Here is a 26,531-nt window from a genome sequence, read left to right as displayed (position 1 = left end):
TAGGAGTAGATTGTCTGAGGAAGACAAAAAGAATAGAAAATGAAACTAAAGAGAAAGAAAATTAAAAAGTTGGCAGAGAACAAAAACTATAATTCTTCCAAGGCTGCCATCACCATTGTGTTTTCTCTGGTAGATATTTTAATGACCACAGAACATTTTTAAATGAGTTACAGTTAGAATTATGTCAGGCTAAACAGATGCAGGATGTATTATAATTCTTAATGCAGCATTTCAAATAAAATATTACAGAACACTATCAGGTTGTCTGATTGATGATATCTTCTTTGATAATTAAGCACATAAAACAAAACAAAAATAATTCATACCACTCATTGGATAATAAACTTAACAAAAAACTGTACAGAGTGAGGTAACATGTGTATGTGTGTTTGAATATGTCTGTGTGTGTTTGACAGAAACTGCAATGGTGCTTCACATGTTTTTCCAACAAAACATTTTAACAGGTTTAGCTTCTTCCCAGTTTTGTAAGATAATTTGTTTTCTAAACTATAATATTTTACACATCTAAAATGTAATAGCATGTGAGGAAGGGTAATATAAGCCCCGTTTGAGACTGGGAAATACACTCAGGAATAACCCAGAAACAGTGAGGGATGGAATGTGGTGAATAAATTCTCCGCCTTCTCTCCCCTTGGTGGGGAAATTTTAAACTGTAACTTACATGGAGTATCAGATAAGCCCCAGAGAGATTTAGTACCAATTACCACAAGACTAACCCTATTAAAACACACCTCAATGGCATTCTTCACTTTCCTGCCTTACTTCCTCACTAGTTCACTTTGCTTCCTGAATCACCTCCCAAATACATTAGCTGCACTAAGTCTGGATCTCAGAGTCTACTCTCGTGGGACTGAGGCTAGGATAATAGAGGTGTCATGGGTACTTGATAGGACCACAGGGAGCCCAGATATTTGGTTAAACATTATTCGAGTATGTCTGTGAGGGTGAAGACCTGAATAGAACAAAAAGGTGGATTAAGAGAGAATTCAGTCTCTTGGATTGACTGCCTTCATACATGGGCTCGGACTGGAACTTACACCCCTGTCTCCCCGGGATGCAGCTTGCTGACTGCAAGTGTTAAGACTCAGCCTCCAAAACCAATGAGCCCAGTCCCTTAATAAATCTCTTTATATTTCTCAATATCTCCAAAAAAAACCCCCTCAAAATCATGTATGATATTTTACTTACTTTTGTATCTCACCATATATTATTTTTAAAGTACCCAATAAAAAATACTGACGATAACTGAACTTTACTAGAGCAACTGCTGGTATCTCGATGGACCTGAGGATGAAGCTGACACTTCTATGACCTTAGCCTTGGGCTAAGGCCATGGGTTACGTCAGCTGGTCTTTACAGCATTATGCAATAGACTCTACTGTGGTTCAATATGCGTTTACTGATTTTGCTTTTGTTGTCATTTGTAATCGTTAAGACTAGTATAGCAGCAATAGTAGTAGTGACAGTTCAGAGTTCAGAGATAAAAATCTCTCAATCTAAAGGCCCCAAGGAACATAGAGACACAGTATGATATATCCCTGTCCTAATTTTTAACTACATCACCAATTTCCAAGGGAAAATTAGGAAAATCTGAGATATCCACAATCATAAAATATTCACTCATATCTCTTTTTCAGTTATCTACTCGGGAAATGTACATGAAGGAAGACCCTGCATTTTCTAGGAGGTACCTACACCTCATTATTACAGGTGTCTCCTATAATAAAGAGCAGCAAGGAGAAAGCAAATTCCTTTTTAAAGTTATTATAAAGAGATAACACTGAGATCGTGCTTCTCAACCTCTCCACCACCGACATTTGGGGCCAAATAATTTTTTGTTCTGAGATGCTGTCCTTTGCATTGTAGAAGGTTTAGCAGAATCCTACCCTGTACCCACTAATTGCCAAGATTATCGCCCCCATTGTGACAGCCAAAAATGTCTCCAGACATTGCCAACTGTTCTGTGGGGACAGAATTGCCCCTCATTAAGAACCAATTATTTAGATGAATTTAATTAGTGCTTTTCCCAGTTCTTTTCACTGGTATTATATAGATCCTTCTAAACAAGAGGAATTAAAACCATATTAAAATGCTGTGTAGTAGTCTTTCTTTAAGCTGAGATAAATCATTGATTAGATATTTGACCTATTTAAACTTATTAAAACATAGGAAGACTATAAATATTTCCCCTTAGATAATATGTTTATTTAAAGTAATTTAAAAGAATTCAAGTTGCTGAAATAGCATTTGAAAATACTCTCATTTTGGTACACTTTATACAGTTTTTTGATAAAGAAATTAATTAGGAAATAGCTATTAAATGTTCCAAACTAAAATATGTTAACTCTTTAGAAAAACCGAAAAATCAGTATAGATATAATAAATTTAATGTTGTTTTTATTTAACATATCTCTAACACTAGGATTAGTATTTTGATGGAAAATACGTGTGTGACAAACGTAATTTAAATTATTTTATATGACAAATTACCTTTTTAAATACATACGTTTATAATTTCTGAGATATGCTTTCACAAGGCAGGCCTCACTGGTTATAAATCAGTAACATTGCAAAAACATAGTAACTAAACAATTTAACACTTTTTCTCTAATTATTCATAAATAAAATACTAAAAACAAATGCTTTACTTGAAAATTAGATAAAGAGGTCTCAAAACTAGAGATCGTTAGCTAGATTTATATATATATATATAACATATATATTTTACATAATGGCCACAGACCTTTGGAATCATCTCTTAATTCTGTTTACAGACACACACACATACACTTACAAGCACACACACAATAGCACTGAAAACTAAACGATCTTCTTACTTTCATCTTTTCTCTGGAATTTGTTTCACTCAAATTAACCAGACTGATCCTTTTAAAATTTAACCTGAATCTTAAAAATTTCCACTCAAAACTGGTAAACTTTCCGTATCCCCACTCGGAATAAAATCAAACCCGACCAGGACCTGAGAAGCCCTAGGTGATCTGACCCAATGCCCCCATCTCACGCCCACTTTGGCTGGCCTCTGTCCACCCCACCTCTCCTGATCCCCCTCTAACCACAGCCTGCTGGGACCACAGCCAAGTGGGTCCCTGCCCCGGGGCCTCTGCACTCACTGGCCTGCCTTCCGGTCTGTTCATTAGTCCCCTTCCTGGGTCCACCTTCTCTGACCGCTGTGTATGAACTGGCATCTACTTTGGACCACGCCCTGTCTCCTCATCCTGCTCTGTAACTTCTTAGCACTTTGCTAAGGGCAAAGCATTGAACCATAAGCTTTATGAGCTTGCCTTTGCACAGGTCTGCTATTCCTAGTAGGCAGCCGGGAACTCAGTAAAGTTTCTTTCTTTTTTTTCTTTTCTCCCCCCACAGTGTGTGAATGACTCAGCATTTCCTGTACATATACCAGTTACCTGGAGCCTATGTTCAGTCACCTTCAGTAGGAAAAATGGGACTACAGTAATATATATTTCTGGGCCTAAGCATGGCATCAAACTATATCATTTCTAAGAGTAGAAATAGAAAAGTTAATTTATTTACAGAAATAGGAGGCATTTTCAAGCATGAAGTTTAAAAAAATAATACTCTACTAAAAACAATAGCAAGCCTCTAAGTGGAGAGGTATTTCAGACAAAAATTAATTGCCAAGAAGAAAGTTTCATCATGGTAGCAGACCAGGAGGGGTTTAGTTGACTGCTTGTTTTGCTTTGTTTGTTTTCATCAAGTACCTAAGCCACAAGTCCAGAAATATTATTTTTATTCTCAGCAGAGCAGTGGGGAAATTTCAAGAAGAATTAAAGCCAAGGCAGGCAGAGAAAGCAAAATAATCAAAGCAAAACATTAAGAAAGGGAGATCTTCCCGGAAACTGAAGAATTATTTCGAGCTCCGTAAACATCTGATGTAAACTTAAAAACCACATATAAAAAGTAAAATGTATTAAAAAAAAATAAGTAACCATTAAAATAAACTAAATAATTCTGGCCAATATTTAAATAATATAGTTATATGAACATAATGTAAGCTTCTTTTATCCCTGGATGTTCACAGCAGTATAAATGTATCAAAAATTTTACTTTAACATTAATTTTGCTATATCCAGAGGAATTTTTTGTCTGGAAGCTGAAAAATTGGGGGGATCTAATTAAGTAAATGCTATTTAGAATTCCATCATCTCCCCCCCACACACCTTTTTTTACACATTATGCAGAAAGAAAATGAAGATAGGTTCGAAACTGCCAGGTAAATACTTGACTGCAAAAATTAGCACACAAAATACTTCTTAATAAAATAATGCAAATATATTGAGTCACTTCACTCTGTATTTTAAAAATTGTGCTCCTAGGACATCCACATGTAGGACTCACAGGTTACAAGTAGCAAATAAAGTCAAGTGGTTGGGCTTTGTTCCCACACCAAATGTCTATCAGAGCAATTATTTCTTTAAATCCGTGTCCTATATTGAATTTTCACAAAATCTTGCATTTGGAAAAAAAAAACATTCTATAGCTTAAAGAAGTTTGAATGCCATCAAGTTAATCCAAGAAGCAGATAAGGTTTTTAATAAAAGATGTGTTTGAACCTACTGATTTCTGTAAGTGGGGAAAATAATTCTAACTGTAAGCAGAAATCAGAGTGCACTATTTCCCCTAAGGAATTTCAAAACTTTTCAAAATTTTCATCCTAAACTGTAAAATTATTATAAGCGTTGCCTGGGTATAAATGCTGCTAGGAATGTATCTTAAGGGCATGATTCAAAATACAGAATAAAACATTATTTAGAGACATACTTTGCCATATTTATCATAAAGAAAAATTGAAACCAACTAAATGTTTAACAATAGATAAATCATTAAATAAAGTATGTTGCACCCAAACCAAACCATGCAGTGTTTACCAATCATTTGTAACATTGCTTCAACAAATTCCTGACCTAGAATATTGAATTTATAAAATGCAGGGTATACAATGGGTTGTATAGTTTCTTCTCAATTTTAAAAATTATATGAAAAACATCCAGGAAAGAAAAAAGAAATGCACACACATTTATAATGTTCAATGTCTAATACTAGGCAATATTTTCTAATATACCTTCCCTAGGGCTGTGTAGAATATTGGCACCTACAAGTCAGACTGTCTGGGTTTGAATCCAGGTTTTCCCACTTTTGTGTCACAAGTTCTCTTCTCTGGGCCTCAGTTTGGTTATTTATAAATGAAGATAATAATGGCGTCTATTCACAGCGTGGTTGTGAAGGTTAAATAGATCAATAGCTGTAAAGTGCTCAGAACAATATGCAGGCAAATACTAACGACTCAGTAAAAATAGCTATTATTCTTTTCTCCAATTTGGCATGCAGTGATCACTCAATGATAGTTTAATTATTTTGACCATTTTATCACTGCTTTGAGTAAAACTGCCCTTCCAAGTCTACACACTGTTTTCACCAGGAGTTTAGCAGCTGCTTCAGAAGGAGGAGAGAGTCACACAGAGCCCAGTAATCAGGAGGCAGCCTCTCCTTCCCCAGGTTTCCACTCTTCCAGGGGCTGGAATGAAAGGGGGCCCAGATCTTTTGCTACTGTTCTTGTAGCCTCACCACCACCTATGTTACACCTGAGACCATCAGGAGGTTAACCTCTTACATCCTTCATCCTTAGGTACTGAAGACACTGGAAGAAACGCTGGTCTCCTAGGTCACCCCTCATCCCCTCAGACCCTCATTTGCTCAAAGATCTACAAAGCTTACGCGTCTGACCCCTACCTCTCCCAAGCTCTTAAAACCCTTCTGCTAGGTCCTCTGAAACTCAAGGTCAACTATCAGCAAAACTTCCTGCGTCTCAGCCACTTCTGAAGTATCCCTTCACTTCTTTCTCATGGAAGCCGGCTGTCTTCTGAGAATGTTGCATCATGAAATCCTCCCCAAGGTCAATGTTCAGCATCCATAGCCCAAGCGCCACTGTCTCTAGAGCTGGACTACATGCCCACCAACACGCATCTCATTACGACTTCTGGACTACTTTTGTTCTTTCCCCAGCGTGGAGTCTCTCGGCCTCAGAATCCAATACCTTCTTCCCTGGAGTCATCTACAACATCCCTTGGGCAGCCCCATTAGTCCCTGCAGATTTTTACTTCTGGCTCACTATCAGTTTCTCCAGCTCTACATTTGTCTTGATTCTTGCTGATTTCGATATCGACTTAGATCATCTTCTGAATATTGGCCTCTCAGTTCATTCGGCCCCTCTTCCAAAAACCTAACCCCCCCAAAAAAACAAAACAAAATAAAAAAAACCTAACCCCACACAGTCATTCATTCCCACCATCATCCTTCATCTTCTCAATACCAATAAACAATCATTTTCCAGAGCTGCAATGTGGGGTGTCCCATTCTCAGACCTCCACTTTCTATATTTCCAGGTCACTGCCTCAAATACCTTAACTTCAATAATTCTTTGACACTGATAGACCTACAGTTCCCTGATCTTGACATTTTTTCACTTCCTTCCCCTCAGGCCCCTCATGTCCCCATTCCTCCCCTTGCCATCCTCAGATTTCATGGCCATCATTTCAGTCACTCCCTTGTGTCTGCCATAACTCCGCTGTCAACACCTTAGACTCAAATCAGGGCAAATCCACATTTTCTCCCATGGTAAACATGGCTGGAGAAAAACCCAAAACAAAAATACACTGATGGGTCTAACTTTAAATTAAGGACCACATCCAAGTTGGCTTTCAATGATGACATTCCTACTCTGTTCCCTTCATCCACTCAGTCCTCTTTTGGGGGGAATGACCATTTTGTACCCTCTTCCTCATCCACCTGCCAGCATATCCTACCACATCCTTAATACTACATGGTGATTTTGTTTCCTATTTCTCTAAGAAAATAGAAGCAATCAAAAGAGAAATTTTACAATCTATTGACACCATATTTGATCACCTATCTGCTTTTCTGCTCATAAAATTTCCTTCCTATATGAATGGTAAACGTTTTTAACCTAGGGTTAATTCCGTTTGTGCTCTTGCTTTCACCCCTGAATAAGTTTCTAAGCCAAACCTCCCAACAAATGATCATTTACCCTTTTTACTGGAGAACTGCTCTCAGCATACAAACATGTTATAATTTTCCCCATTCAAAAACTTTTTTAAAAAGCAACTATCTTTTGATTCCACGTCTATTTTCCAGACTCCATATCGACCTTTAACTTTATTTATAAAAATCCCTTTCCCAGAAACACATCTCAAGAAATGTACATAATTGCAATCTTTAATTTCTTCCCATCCTCTACTGAACCCACTTGAGTCAGGATTTTGTCCTCACTGGTCCACAAGAACTGCTCTTCTCACGTCAGCCACACCAACAAATCCAATGGTCAGTTCTCAGTTCTTATCTTATATAAGCACTCAACGACATCCCACAGTTCTCCATCTCCTCCTCCTTGAAGGACTTTTCTCAATATACTTTTAAAACTTTCTTTTATCTTGAAATAATTGCAAATTCATAAGAAGTTGCAAAAATAGTCCAGGGTGATTCTGTGTACCCGTCTTCCATTTTCCACCAATGATTACATCATACAAAGGTATAGTATAGCAACAAAATAAAAAAAAAAAGGACACTAGTACAATGTGTACATATGCTTTTATTCACTACTACTTTATATACTACACACATGGTTGCCTCTAATCTTATTGACCATTTCTTCTCAATCTCCTCATTATTTTGATTCCATCTCCCAATCCTTAGTGTAATGCCCAGGATTCAGTATTTGGACCTCTTTTCTTCCTAACTGCATTTACTACCTGGGTGATCTCATCTAGTTTCAGTTATGTGGATGTAAATACAGTACATATGTTGACAGTTCTCAAATTTGTAGTTCAATTTCAGATCTCTCTTGAATTTCAGTTTTTTGTATCCACCTGCCAAGCTGGCATATCCATATGGATGTCTAAATAACATTCCAGACTTACTAACCCCCAAATCATATTCTTGATCTTTCCTTTTCCAAATCTGAAATTCCCTAGCTTTCTCCCTTTCAGTAAATGGGAACCCCATTCTTCCAGTGGCTTAGATAAAAATGGTGTCATCTATGACTCTCCTATTTCTCTCATATCCTGTAACCACTGCGTCGTAAAATTCTACTGTCTCTTTCTTTAAACTGTATGCTTTTTTGTTTGTTTGTTTTGTTTTTATAGCAGTTTTATTCATAATTGCTAAAACTTGGAAGCAACCAAGATGTCCTTCAATAGATTAACGGATAAACAAACTCTGTTGCATTTATATAATGGGATATTATTCAGAAAACTAAGGAATTGAACTACCAAACTACAAAAAGACATGGAATAGCCTTAAATGCATATTGCGAAGAGAAAGAAGCCAATCTGAAAAGGCTGCATACTGTATGGCTTCAACTATATGACATTCTGAAAAGGTAAAACTATAGAGACAGTAAAAAGATCAGGGGTTACCAGGGTTTCTGGTGGAGGGAGAGATCAACAGGTGGGACACAGAGGATTTTAAGGGCAGTGAAGCCATTCTACATGATACTGTAATGGTGGATATATGGCATTATGCATTTGTCAAAGTGTATAGATATCATTTCATCAGTTGTAACAAAGGTACCACACTAATGTAAGATGTTAAGAATAGGAGAGACTGTGCAGGGGGCAGAGGAATTAGTATATAGGAACGCTCTCTAGTTCCTGCTCAAGTTTTCTGTAATCTTAAAACTGCTCGAAAAAATGAAGTCTGTAAGTTTTTTGGTTTTTTTTTTTAATGCAATGATAAAGAACCCTCACCTTGAAGACTGCAGGGGCTTCCTAACAGGTTTTCCCACTTTGCCCTTCCCACCATATACTCTTTGCTCAAACAGCAGCCAGCGTAAGGCTCTTATGTTCAAAATGAGATGATGCCACTTCTCTTGTCAAAACCCTCCAGTGTCTTCCCATGTTGCTCAGAATAGAAGCTAAAGTCTGTATGATGGTCCACGGGGCTCCCAGGATCTTTCAACGCCCATCTTCTCTGACCTTTTCTCCCAGATTCACACACTGTCCGGTCTGCTCCACCATACTGGTTGCTGCGTTATTCTCCACTCACCCTGGGGTCACTCAGGACCAAAACCCTGGCTGTTTCCTTGATCTGGACCATGCTCTTGACATTCTCATACAGTTTAATCTCTCACCTCTCCGAGGGCTCCAAATAATGCTGGTTTGGCCAAAGGTAGTGGTTTCCCAGGACATGGGGTTTCCGGTGCTAAAACCAGGACAGTCCAGGGCAAACCAAGCAACTGGTCACCACAGCTCAATCAAATGTCACTGTCTTAGTGAGAGAGTCTGTGAACACGTACTACGATTGGATATGTGACATATTTGTTTTTACTCATTTTTTTTTCGATTTATATGGTCTACCTCTACCCATTAAGATATTCTCATGGCGGTTGGCATTTTTCTTGTTTTGTTCACTTTGTAGCCCCAGCGAAGAATTAATGTAAGCAAACTACAGCCTGTGGGCTACACACAGCCCAGTATCTGTTACTGTAAATAGAGTTTTACTGGAAACAGCCATGCCTATTTGTTTAGGTAGTGTCTATGGAGACTTTTGCTCTAAAATGACTGACTACAGTAGCGGAAACAGAGACCATATGGCTTGAAACACATAAAATATTTGCTATCTGGCCCTTGACAGAAAAAGTCTAGTGACCTGACTGTTAAATGCATCTGACATCTTGTCTCTCCTGGACAAACGTTTCTTGAAAGAACAAATGAACAAACACAAATAGACAGAAAATATATTCTACTGGAAATTAAAAAAAACAACTTTGGGGCATCATTTTAATGCTAGTAAATTCTCAGCAAATTAAAAGGAAATACTAACATCAAAACCAAGAGTAATTGTAGTGAAAAAACTTGCGGCATGGAAATTTGTTCAGCAAATTTGCAAAGCATAAATAACATTCTGAGAATTCTATCCTTAGGAAATAATCAAACAGAAGAAACAAAAGCAATGTTATATGTACAGAGACACTAATTATAGCATTATGTGTAGAAGCAAACACTGGAAACACTCATTATGTTCAATTATGGGGAGAGAGAGAACTATTACTTTGTATAATATTGAGGATATTGAGAAGAAAATGCTGTCAATTAAAATTTAAATGTTTATGACTTAATACCAATCTTAAAAAGAGAAAACAATGCACTATGCTCTATGACTTTAGCCTCTAAGAGCTTTTCAGAGGATGAATTGGCCTCCTTCGGTCTCCATTTTTGTTCCATTCTAGCTCTTCAATGATAATGATTTCAATAATAATAGCTATTATTGGTATTAAGTATTTCAAGCATTTCATTTAAACTTTACCAGTCCCATGAAATTAAAAGTAGTTTTAATCCAGCTATATAATATATATATAATCCAAACTGAATCACTTTGCTCTGCACTTGAAAGTAACTCAACGTTGTAAATCAACTGTACTTCAATTATTAAAAAAAAAAAAAAGTAGCATTAATCCAATTCAACAGATTCAGAACCAGAGGTTTTGCAGACAGCTTGTCCATTATGTCGAGCTAGTAAGTAAGAAAGCAGGACCTTGAATGACCAAGTCCTCGCTATTAAACACTTCCTTCACTGCCTGTCACAATGAATGGCATTTAATTGGACATGTGTTTTTTTTGGGCACTAGACAACTTCAGCCCTGCAACCTAATATGGTACTTACATGGAAAAACAAATCATGGAAAAATACTGTAAATTGATCCACAAAATGATTTGTATACAGGCACTTATGACTGTGCTTTAAACCAGTTCCAAGATTGTATTTAATGAGATAATATATATTAAAAAAAAAGTGCTTATCAGAAAGCCTTGTATCATAGTGAAATGCAAACCATGTAGACCAGGTTTACTATAATAATGTTGACATATGTTTTCGTTTTTTTTTTTCAATTTTGGTAAGACTTAGAGTTGGTTATTACATAGTATGCAAGAAAAGTGCTGAAAGCTAAATTGTCTAAAGCCATTCAAACTTTATTTAGATCTGGGTTTCTTATATGAAGACTACCTCATTCAATCTTACTTTGCAATGCTTGGTCCTGACAAGAAAGATCATCTAAGATTCATTTTACAATGTTACCTCTGTAACATAACTGATAAAAACCCAGCTGTGTTTTAAATATCACAGAATTGATCGGTACCCACAAAAAGCATGACTTCTCTCCCTTCTCCTCCCCTCCAGCTACATGTTCTTCCGGTATTTCTCTTCCCCATCATCACTAGTGGCAGAATGTCTGCAATTAAACACCCTGAGTGACATTTCATAAAGCGCTGGCAAGTGCCATATTGTCATTTCCAGTCACATTATGTAAGACTTATCAATTAAAGAAATTTGCAGCTTTAGGCAGTTCCAAATGAAACACTGACATCCATTATTTAGCATGTTTTATTAAAGGTATTGCTGAGACTGCTCCTGGTACTTTATTTGGTGGCATCTTTGCATGCTAACTCTCAGTCATCCTTCCAAGGAAATACAACTGTCCCGAAATGCATAAAATCCGTCAACTCTTTAAAAAAAGCAAAACAGCTGCCATATCCTACACTCTTTAAAACTCTCAAGTAATAGTGACACTGTGTTTTGACACTTGTAGGTGAATATTTATCTTAAATGCTTTTGTTGAGACAGAGAGAAACAAGGTTAGAGTCTTGGCGAGTAAGCAGCTTTAGTCAATGATCATAACGCACTTATGGTTATTTTTCAATGGTTTGCAGATCATGCTTCTCAATAGAACAAAAGGAAAAAAACAAAAACACCTCTTCTTAACCACCCCAAGCAGGACGCACTAAGTGAGAACGGCCTTTACCACCTACTGTCTCTGCAGCCCTGGAGAGGATCCCTCACATCTCAGGGAGTTAGATCCCTCACCTGCAAACTCTCAGTATTAATATTAACCTTGAACACTTTTGGATGCGATAACATAAACGAACGTATGCCAAGTTCGTAACACAACACCTGCCGCAGAGATTTGGTCTAAATAAAATGCTTAGCCATGCTATTTCTACTTCCGCCTGGCTTTCCTTCTTTAGTAATTCATAGCGGCTGAAAAAGATTCTGTTGGCCAAAAATGGAAAATAAGGAGGGAAGAGTTACTGGCCAACCACGTCTCAGGGAGCTTATATCTGGTCTCAAGGGCCTCCTAACACCACTGTGCCTGGAACCAGTACCCTGCAGGTTCATGGAGCCCAGATGCCAGCACCATCCTTCAGGCCTCACCTTTCTGCCCCCAGATGAGAATCCCTGGGAGGACAAATTGGCGGTAGGGTAGGATTTAGGGTTGCGACAGAGAAAGAGGAAAGAGGACCAACTTCATGCAAAGAGAAGCCTTCCCCAGAGGAGGAAGACCATCTGACTTGGGAAAATGGACCCCTGCTTGCCTCCTCTGCTCCAAGATTGACTTACTCTACAAAGAAACAGCTGCAGCAAGTCATATGTTAGCCTTTAAAATAAAACGAGAAAGATCCTACAGCCAAACAGCTCTCTTTGGGCTTAAGGCTCTCTTGAGCTGGGTTTATACATCATGTTTTTCATCTGAAAGCCCTGAGGCTGTTGCTGGTGGTAGCTCCCATCAAGCCCACAGAAAACAGTTTTAGCTGGTGCTTGCTTTGAACCACAGGCTTCTGCAGAAAATACTGAGATTGGCAGTCACTCTTCCCTGCCGGCATCTTACTGCCCTTACATTTCTCTTTTTAGGCTCATAATCTCTGAAGGGCCTGCAGGTCTGCCAGACACCTTCTCCTGCATTGCACAAGGAACAGGTGGAGAAACGGGAGGATGCTGGAGACCACCAACTTCCATCTCCCCCGGAGAAAACCAAGGCACACGCTTCACCCCCAGAAGCAGGACATCCCCAGACAAGCTGTGTTCTCTCCGCCCCTTCCCAGATTCCTCAGGGCTCAAGCACCAATCCCTCAAGAAGAAAATGTTTGTTTGTCTAATCCAACTTCAAATATTTGTTCCCCAATGAAAATGTAAGTTCCTTCTTTAAAGGAACCTATTTTTTTTTATTCTCACAAATTAAAAGGGAACGAGCAGGGCATTGCAGGGCCCAATGGCATAAGACACCAGGTCCAGATTCCAACTCTCTCATTCACTACTGTGTGACCTCAGAAAAGTCACCTCACGTCTCTGTGCCCGAGTCTCTCTGACTGAAAAACAGGATCAATGATAATACAAAACTTGTGGGGTTACTGTGAAAGTTAAACACAAGAATATTTGTAAAGCATGTAAATGATGTCTGACATTTGGTCATTGCTACAGGTTTAACTGTTATTATCATCACATCTTTTTCTTAAAAATCTACAATTTGAGTGACCAAGCTGAAATGTCTATCATTAGATAACAGATGCTCCTCCATGTGTTCCTTATTAAAAATACGTTGAACTTGATTGATTAATCCCTTAAGAAAAAGGTTGATTGATTAGTCCCTTAAGGAAAAGGAATCTAGAAATAATCTCCATCTGACTATTACCAAATCTACACTTTCGATACTGTCATGCTATTTATATGCATATGTGTATCTACACACACGCTGTATATGTGGTTTTAGTCTCCTTATTGCAGTCCAAGTAGTGACACATAAAACACAATGACCTGTCCTGACACGGACTCACCCTTTAGTAGGCACTTAGCTGGCTCTTTGTCTGAGTCTCTATTCATTCAGTTTCTCTTCTTAAATCAGCCTGGTGGGTTTTTTTTTCCCCCAAAGAATTTCAGTAATGCAGAAAAGCCATTTGTTTAAGAGCTACTAGCACTGAGATCCTATAATCTATATGAATTTACTTTCAGATTTTTTGCCATTTGTCTCCAATCACTTAAATCTGAAATCTGAATTTGCTTTCAAAACTGGAGCGGGGAGAAGATAGAAACAGTAATCATAACAGCTAATACATATAGAACTTCACTGTGTCGAGTTCTCTGTTAAGGATTTTATCCGGATTATCTCATTTAATCTTTACAACAGACCTGTGAAATAGGTACTATTACACAGGTAGGAAAATTGAGAACTGAGAGAGAAAATAACACTGCACAGCCCATAAACATCATGCTCTATCACCTGTGCTTATTCACCTTCTTTATGTGTTAAAGACTTTGCAGGATGTTTTGCATATGTCATTTCACTTAATCCTCATACTAACACTGAGAATATCATCTTTTCAAAACATTTGCTTTTCTATTGACAATACTGTGTAGAAATTGGGTATGTGGTCTCTGTAGCTAGGTTGCCGTATGAACATCTTACCGTAGTAGTTTACAGATGGAAAAGAAGTGTGAGAGAGGAATCCAATGTACTTACAGTAACATAGGTCATAACCGCTAGGTCCCAGAATTGAATCTAGTTTATTTTCGCCCTAGAGTCACTCTTATTTTTATTCTTTTATACATCTGGAGCCACACATGCACAAAGCTGTTTTCAATTCTTTGCCAACTCCACTAGCTAATTAGCCTCTCCTTCAAAGTTTCCCATAATCTTCATTCATTAGATCCCAATATCATTTCTTCCCAAAGTAAGATAGTATCTGAAATGAGATTCCTTTTGAGAAATCTTTTTGGATTACTGGAGAGCTAGGCTCACCGTGATCTTTTGCTTAAAAGTAATAGTAAAAATAGACTTCTCCTTTCCGATACTATTCAGCTCAGATCTGTTTCAGCAATTGCCGAGAAGTTAAAGGGGAGACTTCCAATCAGAGAATGGCATAGATGTGTATATTTCAGACCCATTTTCTTATGAGTCCTTATCATAAAACTACAACTGTATATTGAACTCTACATCATAAGTGAAAGTGACATGTTCTCACAGCACCAGAACTCTGCATACATTAACAACTGTTGTGGAAAGAAAAAAAGAAAACTAAAATTCTTCTGCTTGCTAAGTCTGAGCTGTCTGAAATAGTAGATACTAGCATACATAGCTAATGAGAACATGTGGCTATTTCACCTTGAGAAATGATGTAACTGTGAAATACACACCAGGTCTTAAAGACTAGGGAAAAAGTGCAAACTACTTCATTCATGTTTTATACTGATTATGTGTAGAAATGGTCATCTTTGGACTATGCTAGGTTAATAAAATGCATTATTAAAATTAAATGCACCTGTTTCTTTTTACTTTATCAATGTCGTTATTAGGAAATTTTAATTACATAGTTGGCTCCCACTTGTGGGTTGCATTATATTTCTAGCGAACGGCACTGATCTAAATACTGAGGAACTGGGAGTTTTTCTTGGTTAGGCATGTGGCAGCTGAACAGCCCCGAGCCCCTGCCTGAATGATGATGGTCACTGCCCCACCCCAGCTCCATCACACAGAAGAAGGATGCTCTGGGTTACAACCTAGCTCATTCTGAACGTCTTTGGCTTTTCCCCATGCTGTATGTTATCTTTCTACTCCAAAAGATCATGAATATAGTATCTTCCCTCAAATAATGTTTCACTTGTGGATGCTTTCTTAAAGACCTGCTTTTTTTCTCTCTCTCTTTTTTGACATATGCCTGGAAAACTTATTACTTTTCTAGTTTGGAATATTTTTTGTCAAGCAGAAGCCAATAATATGCTTAAAATAATGAAACGATGCTTTAACAATTCTGGGAGGAAATGGTTTCCATGTATAATTTTATACTCAGCTAGACTGGCCATCAGTACGGATGCAGACAGGGGCTATTTGCAGGCATGCTAAAGCTCAAAGGGTTTTCCTCCAAAGCAACCTTTCTCAGGGAACTATCTGAGATGAAACAAAGAGAGAAGAAGACAGGATTTAGAAAATAGTGAACAGGTTGAGTGGAACAGTGAAGAAGTGTCAGAAACACTGCCTTATAACAGACCTACAAGCCAGTGCTGGACCCTCTGAGAGAACAGGGAGAGGGAACTGATGGATTGGGGGAAATGAGGGCAAAAGGGGTACAGACAAGGGGACGAACGCACAATGTGCTGAGGGTGGTGATGACCGAGATTTCAGGAACCGCAGAAGACAAGTGTATGCAAAATACGATGCAATCTGGTTTACGTTAGAGAAATAAGTCAGTGACCTTCAGGAAGAAGAATAGAGTTCATTCCCAGCAATAATTCAAATAAGTATAAAGTAGAAGATAGCTGGATTATTGGGATGAAACGTAAGTTTTACAAATCAACAAGGGGAAAAAAATAACTCAAAAATTTAGGACAAATAGAAGGCAGTCACGGCATAGGCCAGCCATTTACCAAATCTGCTTTTTCTTCTTCCTTTTCTTTCGAGCTTTCCTTGCAGTTAAGGACGTCCACACGACTGAGTCTAACCAGTGCAGTATACGTGTGGGAGGCCTGCCCGTAACAACCCCAGGCTCTTTCCTCCCTCTGCCAGTGGATGGAGACAAAGCTGCCAGCCCTGACTGAAAGCCAGACACAAAAGCCCCCAAATCACCGCTAAATCAGAACCAACCACCGGTCAGAAATACTCATCTGGGGTTTAACACGAGCAGACAATAGTAACACTGGAGCCTGCTAATGTTACATTGACTAAATAAGCAGAACAGGAAAGTCTTGGTCCAAATGTGGAAAAAAAAAGTAATTGTGGCATTATTATGAATAATTGAGGCTAAGAAAGAACTCATCTGCTCTGCACTCTCTTTGGGTGGCACAGGGATGATGACGTTGGAACAATATGTACACAGCTGTAATAACACGAATGCTGTTTATTGCTATCCAGCCTTCAGGCAAATTAAGAAGGACTTAATTACGGTCATAGAATAAAACGCACATGTTCACAACTGTGATCCCGCAAAAGTGCTATTACAGCTGAGAGAACATAGAGGAAGGAAAGTATTAGAACATTTACTGGAAAGAGCAGAGGCAATGATAGTCACATCTTATACAGTGCACAGGCGAAAGATGCTGTCAAAAATCAAAGAAATAAGGTATAAACGGTCAAGTGCATTATTCAGATTTATAATGTTTAGAAATCTGAATTAAATTGGAAGAAACAAGACATGGTGAATGGAGTGATAAAATTACAGTGACACTCAATTTAAAAAGTTTAAAAAGTTTTAACTTGATAAAGCAAAAAAGAACAGTATAAGCATATATAAGATAATAATGACAAAAATGGTTAAATTTTATTGAAATGTCTATAGCCTAAGAGTATGGGTGTTTCAATAGGATGTTCCTTTTCACTATAATCCCTTCAGTATTATTAAATTTTTAAATTATGTACAAATGCTACTTAATCAAATTTAGTAACAGTTTACTTAAAACTGAGAAATTTAGGACAGCTGTCTTGCTACAAAGTTCAAGTCATAAACCAACATATGTCAACACAATTGAAGCTTTACTTCCTTACCTTCAATACAAGACTACTATTACTTTCCCTGCATACATCTCAAGGTGATTTGAGGTATACACGGGATCATACATTTGTGGGTTTCAGCATATTTACAAATTGACATTGCATACATATGATTTTTAGATGCCTTTCTATGGTAGTTCATGTGAGTCATGCACATAATGTTAATACAGGCTAATCTATGAAGTGTAGAATATACAAAAATAAGTTATTTAGGACAGCCTGTAAATGGGAATGTCCAGAGCTATGACTTTAGGGATCTCAGCTCTGCGGTAGCTGCTAAGAATTATTTTCTGAAGCATACTTTGCAAATACAAAGTGCTCCATCATTGAAAGAATTAAGGCATATCAGAAGGTAATGTTCGGGAAAGGGGGAGCAGGCATCTCTGGCTAAGGAGACTAGTGTTTGCTTAGAGCTGGCTTATTTCAGGCGGCATATGCCTAATGCAACCATCCTATCACCTTTCCAGAGCGTAAAGGAGCCTAGCCTTTTCCAGGACCAGAGATAGCTCATGTCCCCAAACGTATATACATTTCCTATGTGATTATATCCATGGAATAAGACAGTTGACGTAAGATCACACTAATGCTTTCAAAAATGAGATCCAGAATTGGAGAGCTGGAGTGGATGGAAATGCTCACTGAAGGGACCGAAGGGAGATGGTTTAAGAACAACTTCCCCACCTAATGGTGGACTAATGTGAGGACAGGACCACTTCTCCCTGGGGATTTCTCCACATCAGCCGATAGGTTTCTTACAAAGGAGCATTTTCCAAATGCAGCTCCTGACCTACTTCCTTTCTGCCTTCTCGGACAATCTTATCACAAATCTGGAGACAAGGACCCACCATGCGAATTTTCCATTCAAGGAGACTACCTTCTCTTTTGGATTTCATATGCTATGGCCCTCTATTATCCTGGAGCTCAAAGTCATTTATGATAATTCCTGGACCGTGACATTATAGTCTTTGTGATTTAATAATAGAATAGGGGAAACATAAATTAAGAAGGCATTTAAATTCTGAGTTGGGAGCATGCGTCATTGAATATACCTAGTTTTTTTTTTTTCTTTTCCCCTTTTATGTTTCTCCTCTAAATACACACCACACCTGCAAATACAGAAACAGTACATCTTTGTAAAGATCAGAAGAGACAAGAGGAACAATGTGCAATAATGAAGGGAGATGAAGGAAGATACAGACATTTAGGTGAAAACTCAAGGATAAATGAGGAAGACAAAAACACACCTCCAGAAGGAGACAATCTGAACTCTCATCCTTGAAAGAAGTCAGTTTGATGCTGGTCTCCTGTTTAAGGGAATCAGTTTTAAGTAAATCTGGCTGACCTCCCACTTCATTATGCACTGACTTTATTAAATATATGGCTATATCCTTTGTCTTTAAAGAGTACCACGTGACTCTAGAAACGATACATTTAAGTGTCATTGTTCAGGTTAAATACTGCCACTTGGAGTTACAATGTAAAATTTTCAACACTAGGAAAAGGTCATTGCAAAGAGATTCAGTGGTGTTGGCAGCACTTTAAAATGACTCCTCCAGCAATTCCTGGAACAAAATAACTAGGATGTTGGGGAAGCAGAAGATATACTCATTTCATTTTTTAAAATTATCTAAGTCCATATCGCTGAAATTAATTTAATCTCTAGATACACCACATCTACACATTTATAAGAATTAGATTATTGACTTTTTTCTTTATGATCCAGTTATCCAAAATCAATGACAAACTGTGTTGTATCTTTCAAATCTGTTACATAAAATAATTATATCAAATTTAATGTCCTTTGAAATGTTACTATTCCAAGCACTGAAAAAAGCAAAATTTAAGCATAAATTTAATAATCTATAATATAGAAGAAAAGATAAATATTATGATAAAAGCATCTTGATATGGTTTGGATTTAATAAATTGGTGACAACATAGGAAAGATTATGAGCTGTTATATCAACTTTGACTTTGTAAGTTGTATAATTGTGAAATTAGTAAAGACCCTCCAATTAAGAAGAAAATGCTTGGGGAGGTATGAGCAAAACAGAAACTGGCATAGTTGCTGTTAATATTTATTTTTGCATTTTCCAGTTTATAATAACTCCTCATTTGATGCCCAGCATATTTCCACTCCTCTATTAAATGTTTGAATGGGGGATTAGGTACAGCATTAGGGGTAAATAGCTATGGATTCGGCTAATTTTAAGGTAGAAGCAAGGACACAGTCACACAGTTTTCATGACTGTAAATTATGTCCTGGGGGGTTACAAACTAGTTGAGGAAACGCTGAAGACATAAGGTTAAAATATAAAATAGCAACAAAATAAATGCTCAAGACAAAAGGACTTGTGTTTTCTTAAAGAATTTAAAAAGGGGCTGCAATGGTTAAAAAAAAAGTGACTAAAATTTGGGCTTAAGTGTGAACTTGACAACTAAGTAAGATTTATGGCTTTAACGGAGATGAAAGGGAAAACTGCATAACAGGAAAAAATGAGTGAAAGTTTGGATTTAGGCATGGAGTGGTGAGCTGGTAAGGAACTCTTTGGGAAGAAACCCTGCTTTGTAGAGTTTGCTGATTTCTGGTGTCAATACTCCCACCGTGGAGGGGATGCCAAGCTAACAGCTTGGTGTGAGGAACACAGCACTTGGGAGAGACGCACAGAGTTGGCTTTTGGGAAGTCAGACCAAGCAAAGCATCGCGTGGAGACAGAAGCATAACATCTGTGTCTGGGAACACTAACGGATGAAAGCGGACAAGTCAGTTCAGACGAGGTGATGGAGCTCCGGGGCAGTGTTTTCAAGGGTTTGCACTTAATTCTTGTTGAGTCACTGAAGTGGTCTGGCTGAGAGAGGACAGGTGATGACGAAGGCGTGTGTGCTGGGAGTGGGACTAAGGAGGAGAGGGTAGGATGAAGGCTGAGATTCTGGATGTGGCGCTCATTTCACCAACTTGAAGCTGGTCTGGGTGAGAAGAAAAAAACAACTGGCACGGGACGGTTGGAGTGGGAAAGGGGAGACGTGAAAGACAGTCTGACAGAATAAAAGGGGCAAGCAGGGAAAAATGGAGAGAGTGACTGCAACGTTTCCACAGAGTGAATATCAGATACACAGTGGGAGAAATAGGGAAAAAAGAATATATTTAGGATATCCAAGTGACAGCGTCCTTAAACAGTATCACTTAGTTGAGGGAATCAGTGAAAAGACAAGGGAAGGGACACAGAAATCTGGATTTTGAGGACATCACTCTTTTGACAATAGAAGATGTAAAATAATTAATAGCACTAAGGAAAAAAAGAAGAGAGAGATAATAGACCTGAGGAACATGCAAGAAAATGAGCATTTCTGGAGGAGTAATGGATGCGTGCGGTAGAAAATATCCATAACAGGAATTTCTCTAGGACACAGGGATGATTTGAAGATGGTGGATCTGACCTCTGGTAATTACCAGCTGGAATACCTTGAACAAGTTATGTTTCCCATCTAACCCTCAGATGCCTCACGTGTAAAATACTTCTTTAATAAAATACCTACTATGAAGATTACACATGAAAAAGTAATGCCTGCTCATAACAAGCAATCAATATGTACTAGTTACCAGCTGTAGTAATAATGGCAGTAGTAGTAATAGTACTTGTAGTAATAGTAGTAGTAGCGGCAACAGCAGCAATATGCCATAACTAAGATAAGTAGCATTGGGAAGATCTCAGGAGACTGCAACACGTAACAGAGATAACAAAAAAAATAGAAAAGTATTCATTAAATAGCATAGATGAAAATATAAACAGACTGATGAAAACAACACATTTTGATATGAGGACTTAAGCTAAGGCTGTGGATTTCATACATGGATAAAAAGTTGGACATGGGTTCTTGTAATAAACTATAATGGAAAATAATTGAAAAAAAGAATATAGACACATCCATATATATAGGTATAACCAAATCACTTTGCTGTACACCTGAAACTAACACAATATTGTAAATCAACCATACTTCAATTAAAAAAAGTCAGACGTTGGTTTGTGTCTTAACTCATCATATGCTATCTTTTGGAACCTTTTGAAAATTAAAATTGTGCTTCTTTTCCTGTTAGATGAGTGTGAGTATTTATTATTTCAGTGGAGTTTTGTGAGAATTCAGTGATATGATTCAGGTAAAGCACTTAGCACATTTTCTGAATTACATTAAGACCTCAATAAATGTAAGCTACACTTTTACATTTGAAACCATAAAGTGAGTTTTTTCTTAGGAAAGTCAAAACCTAAGGGTCAAAGTATGCTCTTTCCTAAAGTCACTGGATCAGGAAAACAATGTCACAGAAAAGGCTAAAAATCACAAGGCTTCCAGAAAACTGATTCTAATCTTGCAACAAATCATAACGAGGAACACTTGCACTAGTGCAATCCTTTATGGTCTATCTCCAAAGCCCAAGAGTGTTGAAAGAGTCTTCCAACGGTACAATTTAATTATCAAGGGGTATCTGCCATTTTTAATGAGAAAAAGATAAAAAAGGAAACTTCACAGCAAGGAGGCCATAAATGTGTGCATTAAATCTTAGAATGCTATGACAATAAGTGATAAAAATATGTAGAAGTCCACAAAGTTTGAAGAAAAATTTGGATGTTTAAGGAACATATCTAAATTTGTTACTGACTTTACAGGGTGCAGCCGTGGTTTCGTAGGTAACGTACAATATTGCTTTAGGGAACAGAATGAGCTGACATGGGAAGACCCAGCGCCATGTGTCTTGCTTTCGTGAAGTGGAAACTTTTCCAATGTCAATTCCAAAGCCATTTGCTTAGTGCAGGTGTCAGCTTATCATACACCCTCCCCGTACAGCACCTACCTCTGCAAAACGGGGCTGGGAAGTCCCAGGACGCTCCATTCCCAGGGCTGACGATGCAAGTCAGGATGGCGTGACCTTCCAAGATGTAGCCGGAGAGACAGCTATACCGGATCTTGTCTCCTATGTTGAATCTTGTTCCGTGGAGAACTCCTTTCAGTATTTCTCCGGGATTTCCACATGTGTGGCTGGGTAAAACTATTGGGAGAAAAAAAGAGGAGACAGAAATATAAGTTAAAGGAAGATTTTCTACTGAGATCAATTTATATCGCAAGACATGGACCACTTCTGAACTACTAAAGTTAGCAAATCTAGGACAAAAATTATCTTAATTTTGTCGAAAAATTAAACAGAGAAATGGATTTGTGTTTTGTAAAATCTGTAATTTAGTACTTTTGTAAAGAAGTATTTAAAAAGTATAAATAAGTGGATTTTGTTAAGAGGGGAAGATACAGTTCTGCTTAGATTCAGTGTTCTAAATGACATCTAGATTATTTTTTCAATTATGAGATTCTACAGTCCCACATAGTTAGAAATCAGATAATACAGCAGAATATAGCTATCTGAAAAAAGAACAGAAATACAGCATGAATGAATAACCATGCCATGTTTTTCCTTATTCCTCCAGGACCAGCACTGCCTGATACACACCAGTAGTAAGTGTTCAATCAATGTTTGATGGATAAACAACTGGATTAAATAATAAATTAAAAATGTCATTTGCTAATCTATCAGACTTTTACAAAAATTGTACCACTATTATATTCCAAGCCATCTGTAAGGCTCTATGCGTTTGGAGTGTCTGATTCACAACAAAGTTTTAAGTATCAGTTTTGACAAAGCAAGTACTGTCTCACTTGCATTTCAATGAGATAGCCTTGATTCTGGTCTTTCTTGGCCTCCTCACTTTTCACATCGATAGGTTTCTCTGTCTAATTTAATTGCCTTGAAACCTAATGGACACGATGCCGTTTCACACTCATAGAACGTACTTTTGAACTTAATTGAGGCACCATTAAGTTGAATAGACGAAGTTGATGATTGTTGGCTACTGTCTCCATATTTCTGGTTTAAATTTAGCATATCATCAGTAAATTAGCTGCTATTATGTAGAATTCAAATAAACCAAGGATCCTACCATATAAAAAAGAAATGATTTCCCAATAAAAAGTATTTCCAAATGAACAAAATTATTCTATTTCTGTATCCAATTTTTTGCATTGGTATAGGGGTACATTTTGGTATATATGTATAATACAGACCACTTTTTTCTTTTTTCTTTGTTTGTAAACAGAGAGATAAATAGATGTTTCCCAGTGAATAGGGAGGGAATTTCACTGATTTCCAAGATTAATTTTATTTTGGTATTAAATACATACGAACTAAACTATATAGAAACACTTAGAAAACAAATACTACGATTTAGATGTTTAATACTACTGACATGTTTATGAAATCACTATATAGTCACAGTTTGCTCAGTTTTAGTTTTTCGAAAATAATTTCTGAAAACAGTCTACAAAAACCTGTTTGATAACATAATAGAAAATAATTCAGTATAATCTATAATCATCTATGGGTCTTTTATAAAAAAGAAATTCTGTTTTTAATTCCACATTCACCATCCCTAAGGCAATAAATCTGTTTTTTAAATGTTGTTTAAAAACATTTTTAACTGCCTGGAATTTAACTGTCTATGATTTCCTAAGGTAGAAAACTTTCAATTCTATCTTGGAGGATCACTTTATTTTATGACCTGGGGTGTCCAACAGCCAGCCTGAGCTAGGGACCTTATAATCAGAGACAGATGTGAGACATGGGCTGAATTTCTATCATCAACAGAGAGAGAAAAAGAGATGGAGTTGGAGGGGAATATGTGAATATAAATGCTTCTGGTGTTTTTCTTCCTTGTCCAGAATGAAAATTTTGATTTCAACCAACCTTATAATTTAGGAAAAAAATACTAAAATGTTAATGTGAACAATGTCAGCAAGAGAATAGAAGTAACTGAGGATGATTTAAAACATTTACTTCTAGTTGCAAACAAACACGAAAATGCAAACACGCACATAATATTACAGAGGCGTCAGCCATTTCATTAGGACATTATCAAAGTATCTTAAATTGTGAAAAATGGGCAAAAATGATTATAGGTCTACACAAAGATTTACGACTCAGACACGCAAAAAAATGCCAAGACATGAAAATCCAGTGGCTGGACAAAACTAATTTAAAATAAACCCAACCCCACTGTCACTTCTGCCATTTTTATTTGAACTAACTTTTCAACCAGTTTCCCTGAAGATGGTGAAGGTCTCTTGGTGTCTCCCAGAGCAATAAGGACACATTAATTAGTAAATACTTATTGAATTGACTTGGACTCTACATTTAGTTTGCTTTAATCATTCCTTGAAGTAATGTGCACTCTTTCTCATAGATGCTTCAAGAAATTCCTAGTAGGGTGATGGGAATCAGGCACCCAGTGCAGACACTTGTGGCTGTGAAAGGATGTTGAAAGGAGCTCTGGGCACACTGCTTTCCTCTCATGGCAGGTTCCCACCCATCAGATCCCACGAAGCCAAGTTTGTACACCCAGGGCTTGAAACCTAGGCTGTCATTCCAATTAGGCTCATTGAAAATCCCTCTATAACACTTCCGCTTTGGCAAGTGCAAATGGTCACAATTCAATGACTCAATTAGGCTATCACATCAAACCTTTGACCCAACTGTTTCAATCATTAAATGGATGCCATTTTCCAGAAGAAAAGTGAAAACATGATACTAAAATAAAATATGTCACTAATATTCCTCATGAAATGGGACAAAAGGCTGGCGGACAGAAGTCTGAAATTCATCAGAGGAGCGACAGCATTTTTAACAGGATGTGCCCAATTAATGAAATTTCATTAGCCAAGTGCATTTGGAAGCCCGCTCCCCGGAGGGTGAATGTCAGACTACTTGTTTACACTTGGCCTTTCCAGGAGTCTCAGTGCAGCTTGAGGAAATAAAACCTCAAACACCCACCTGACATACACCCTGGAAACGAAACCAGCGACGCGCCATGTGTGTGTCCACAAACTGCCCTCCACTCCCTCCCGAAACCTTTGCGAAGGATTAGAACAATCCACTGTACTCATCTTCCGGAATGCTTTGAAAGCTAGATTTTCAAATCTGGAAACCTGACACTTATTCTCTGTCCTGACTCTCTGAATCGTGGCCGCTTGGTGGCACGAGAAGACACAGAGACAGCAGTTACGTGACAACGGCAAGGAGGGTTTCTTAGGGGCGGGGGAGAAATTTAAGGCCATCCACTTCCAAAGTCTCTTTCTCCACGTGAAGAACAACATTTCGGGAGACAGACTGTGTAAATGCCTACTATGCCTGCAAAGTTACAGGATCTGGATGAGAAGAACTCAAAGAGGAAGTGAGTTTTAAGTATCCTTCAAGGTGGAAAGTGGTACGGTTTGGCCAAATTAAAACAGAAAGATCATTTTTAAATGAAGGATGTAGGAGTGGCAAGTGGCTATAGAAAAGTACCTGGCACAGTGGGTTATGTAGATCAGTATCAGACAGACTTGTGTTTCTCCTCCAGAAACAGACCGTAGAACGTTGGACAAATTACTTAAATCTCAGTCTCTATGTCCTGACAAGGGGAATTAAAAATAAAACCTAGCAACAGGGTGTGCTGTGACACACGTATGACGCAGATTCAACAGGGAGCAGGGAACATGGAAGAGAATAAGTGCCCAACATACATTAGCAATTTCAAATTTATTTTCCCAGTTCTAAAGCACCATGTGGACTTTACGGAAATCATACAAATTTAAAAGTATGCAGCGGTTCCGATATATACCAATTTTAGAAGCAATAAAACTAGGAGTCTGCTAGAGTCAATATTGTCATTAAAATAAGAACATAGTCATTAAAATAAGAACATCGTCATTAAAAAGGGAAGCAAAGGAGAAAGACATTCCAGTTTTTAGCCATATTAATTCAACTTCATTATTCCTGCTCTAATGTAATAATAATTAGTAACACTTATACAGCAGGTGCTATTAGCTAGACACTGTTTCAAGTGGTTTATATATGTTAACAGTATATATGAAGTCAGTCCCCTTATTATCTGCCTTTTAGAGAGGAAGAAACTGTGGCACAGAGAGGTTAAACAACTTTCTCATGGCCACACAGCTGGCAAGTATTGGTGATAGGCTTTGCACATGGTGGATCCAGCATTTCTGCCCTTCAGCACTACAATACACTTTCTTATGAAACTGTTGTCAACATCAAAAGAAATAA

General features: G+C 37.7%; 1 protein-coding gene across 1 annotated transcript in view; it reads right to left on the bottom strand.

Moving 5' to 3' along the window:
* Positions 1-26,531, bottom strand: part of CSMD1 (CUB and Sushi multiple domains 1) — a 1,821,295-nt gene that overhangs the window by 906,249 nt on the left and 888,515 nt on the right. Inside the window, exon 4 of the mRNA XM_059909813.1 lies at positions 22,239-22,433. Within this exon, the coding sequence (XP_059765796.1) occupies positions 22,239-22,433 (195 nt within the window). The remainder of the gene's footprint in view (positions 1-22,238; positions 22,434-26,531) is intronic.

This window comes from Balaenoptera ricei, chromosome 21 (assembly GCF_028023285.1).
Source record: "Balaenoptera ricei isolate mBalRic1 chromosome 21, mBalRic1.hap2, whole genome shotgun sequence".
Classification (NCBI taxonomy): Eukaryota; Metazoa; Chordata; class Mammalia; order Artiodactyla; family Balaenopteridae; genus Balaenoptera; species Balaenoptera ricei.
The sequence above is the reverse complement of the archived record's forward strand: the minus strand, read 5'-3'. Positions and strand labels throughout refer to the sequence as shown.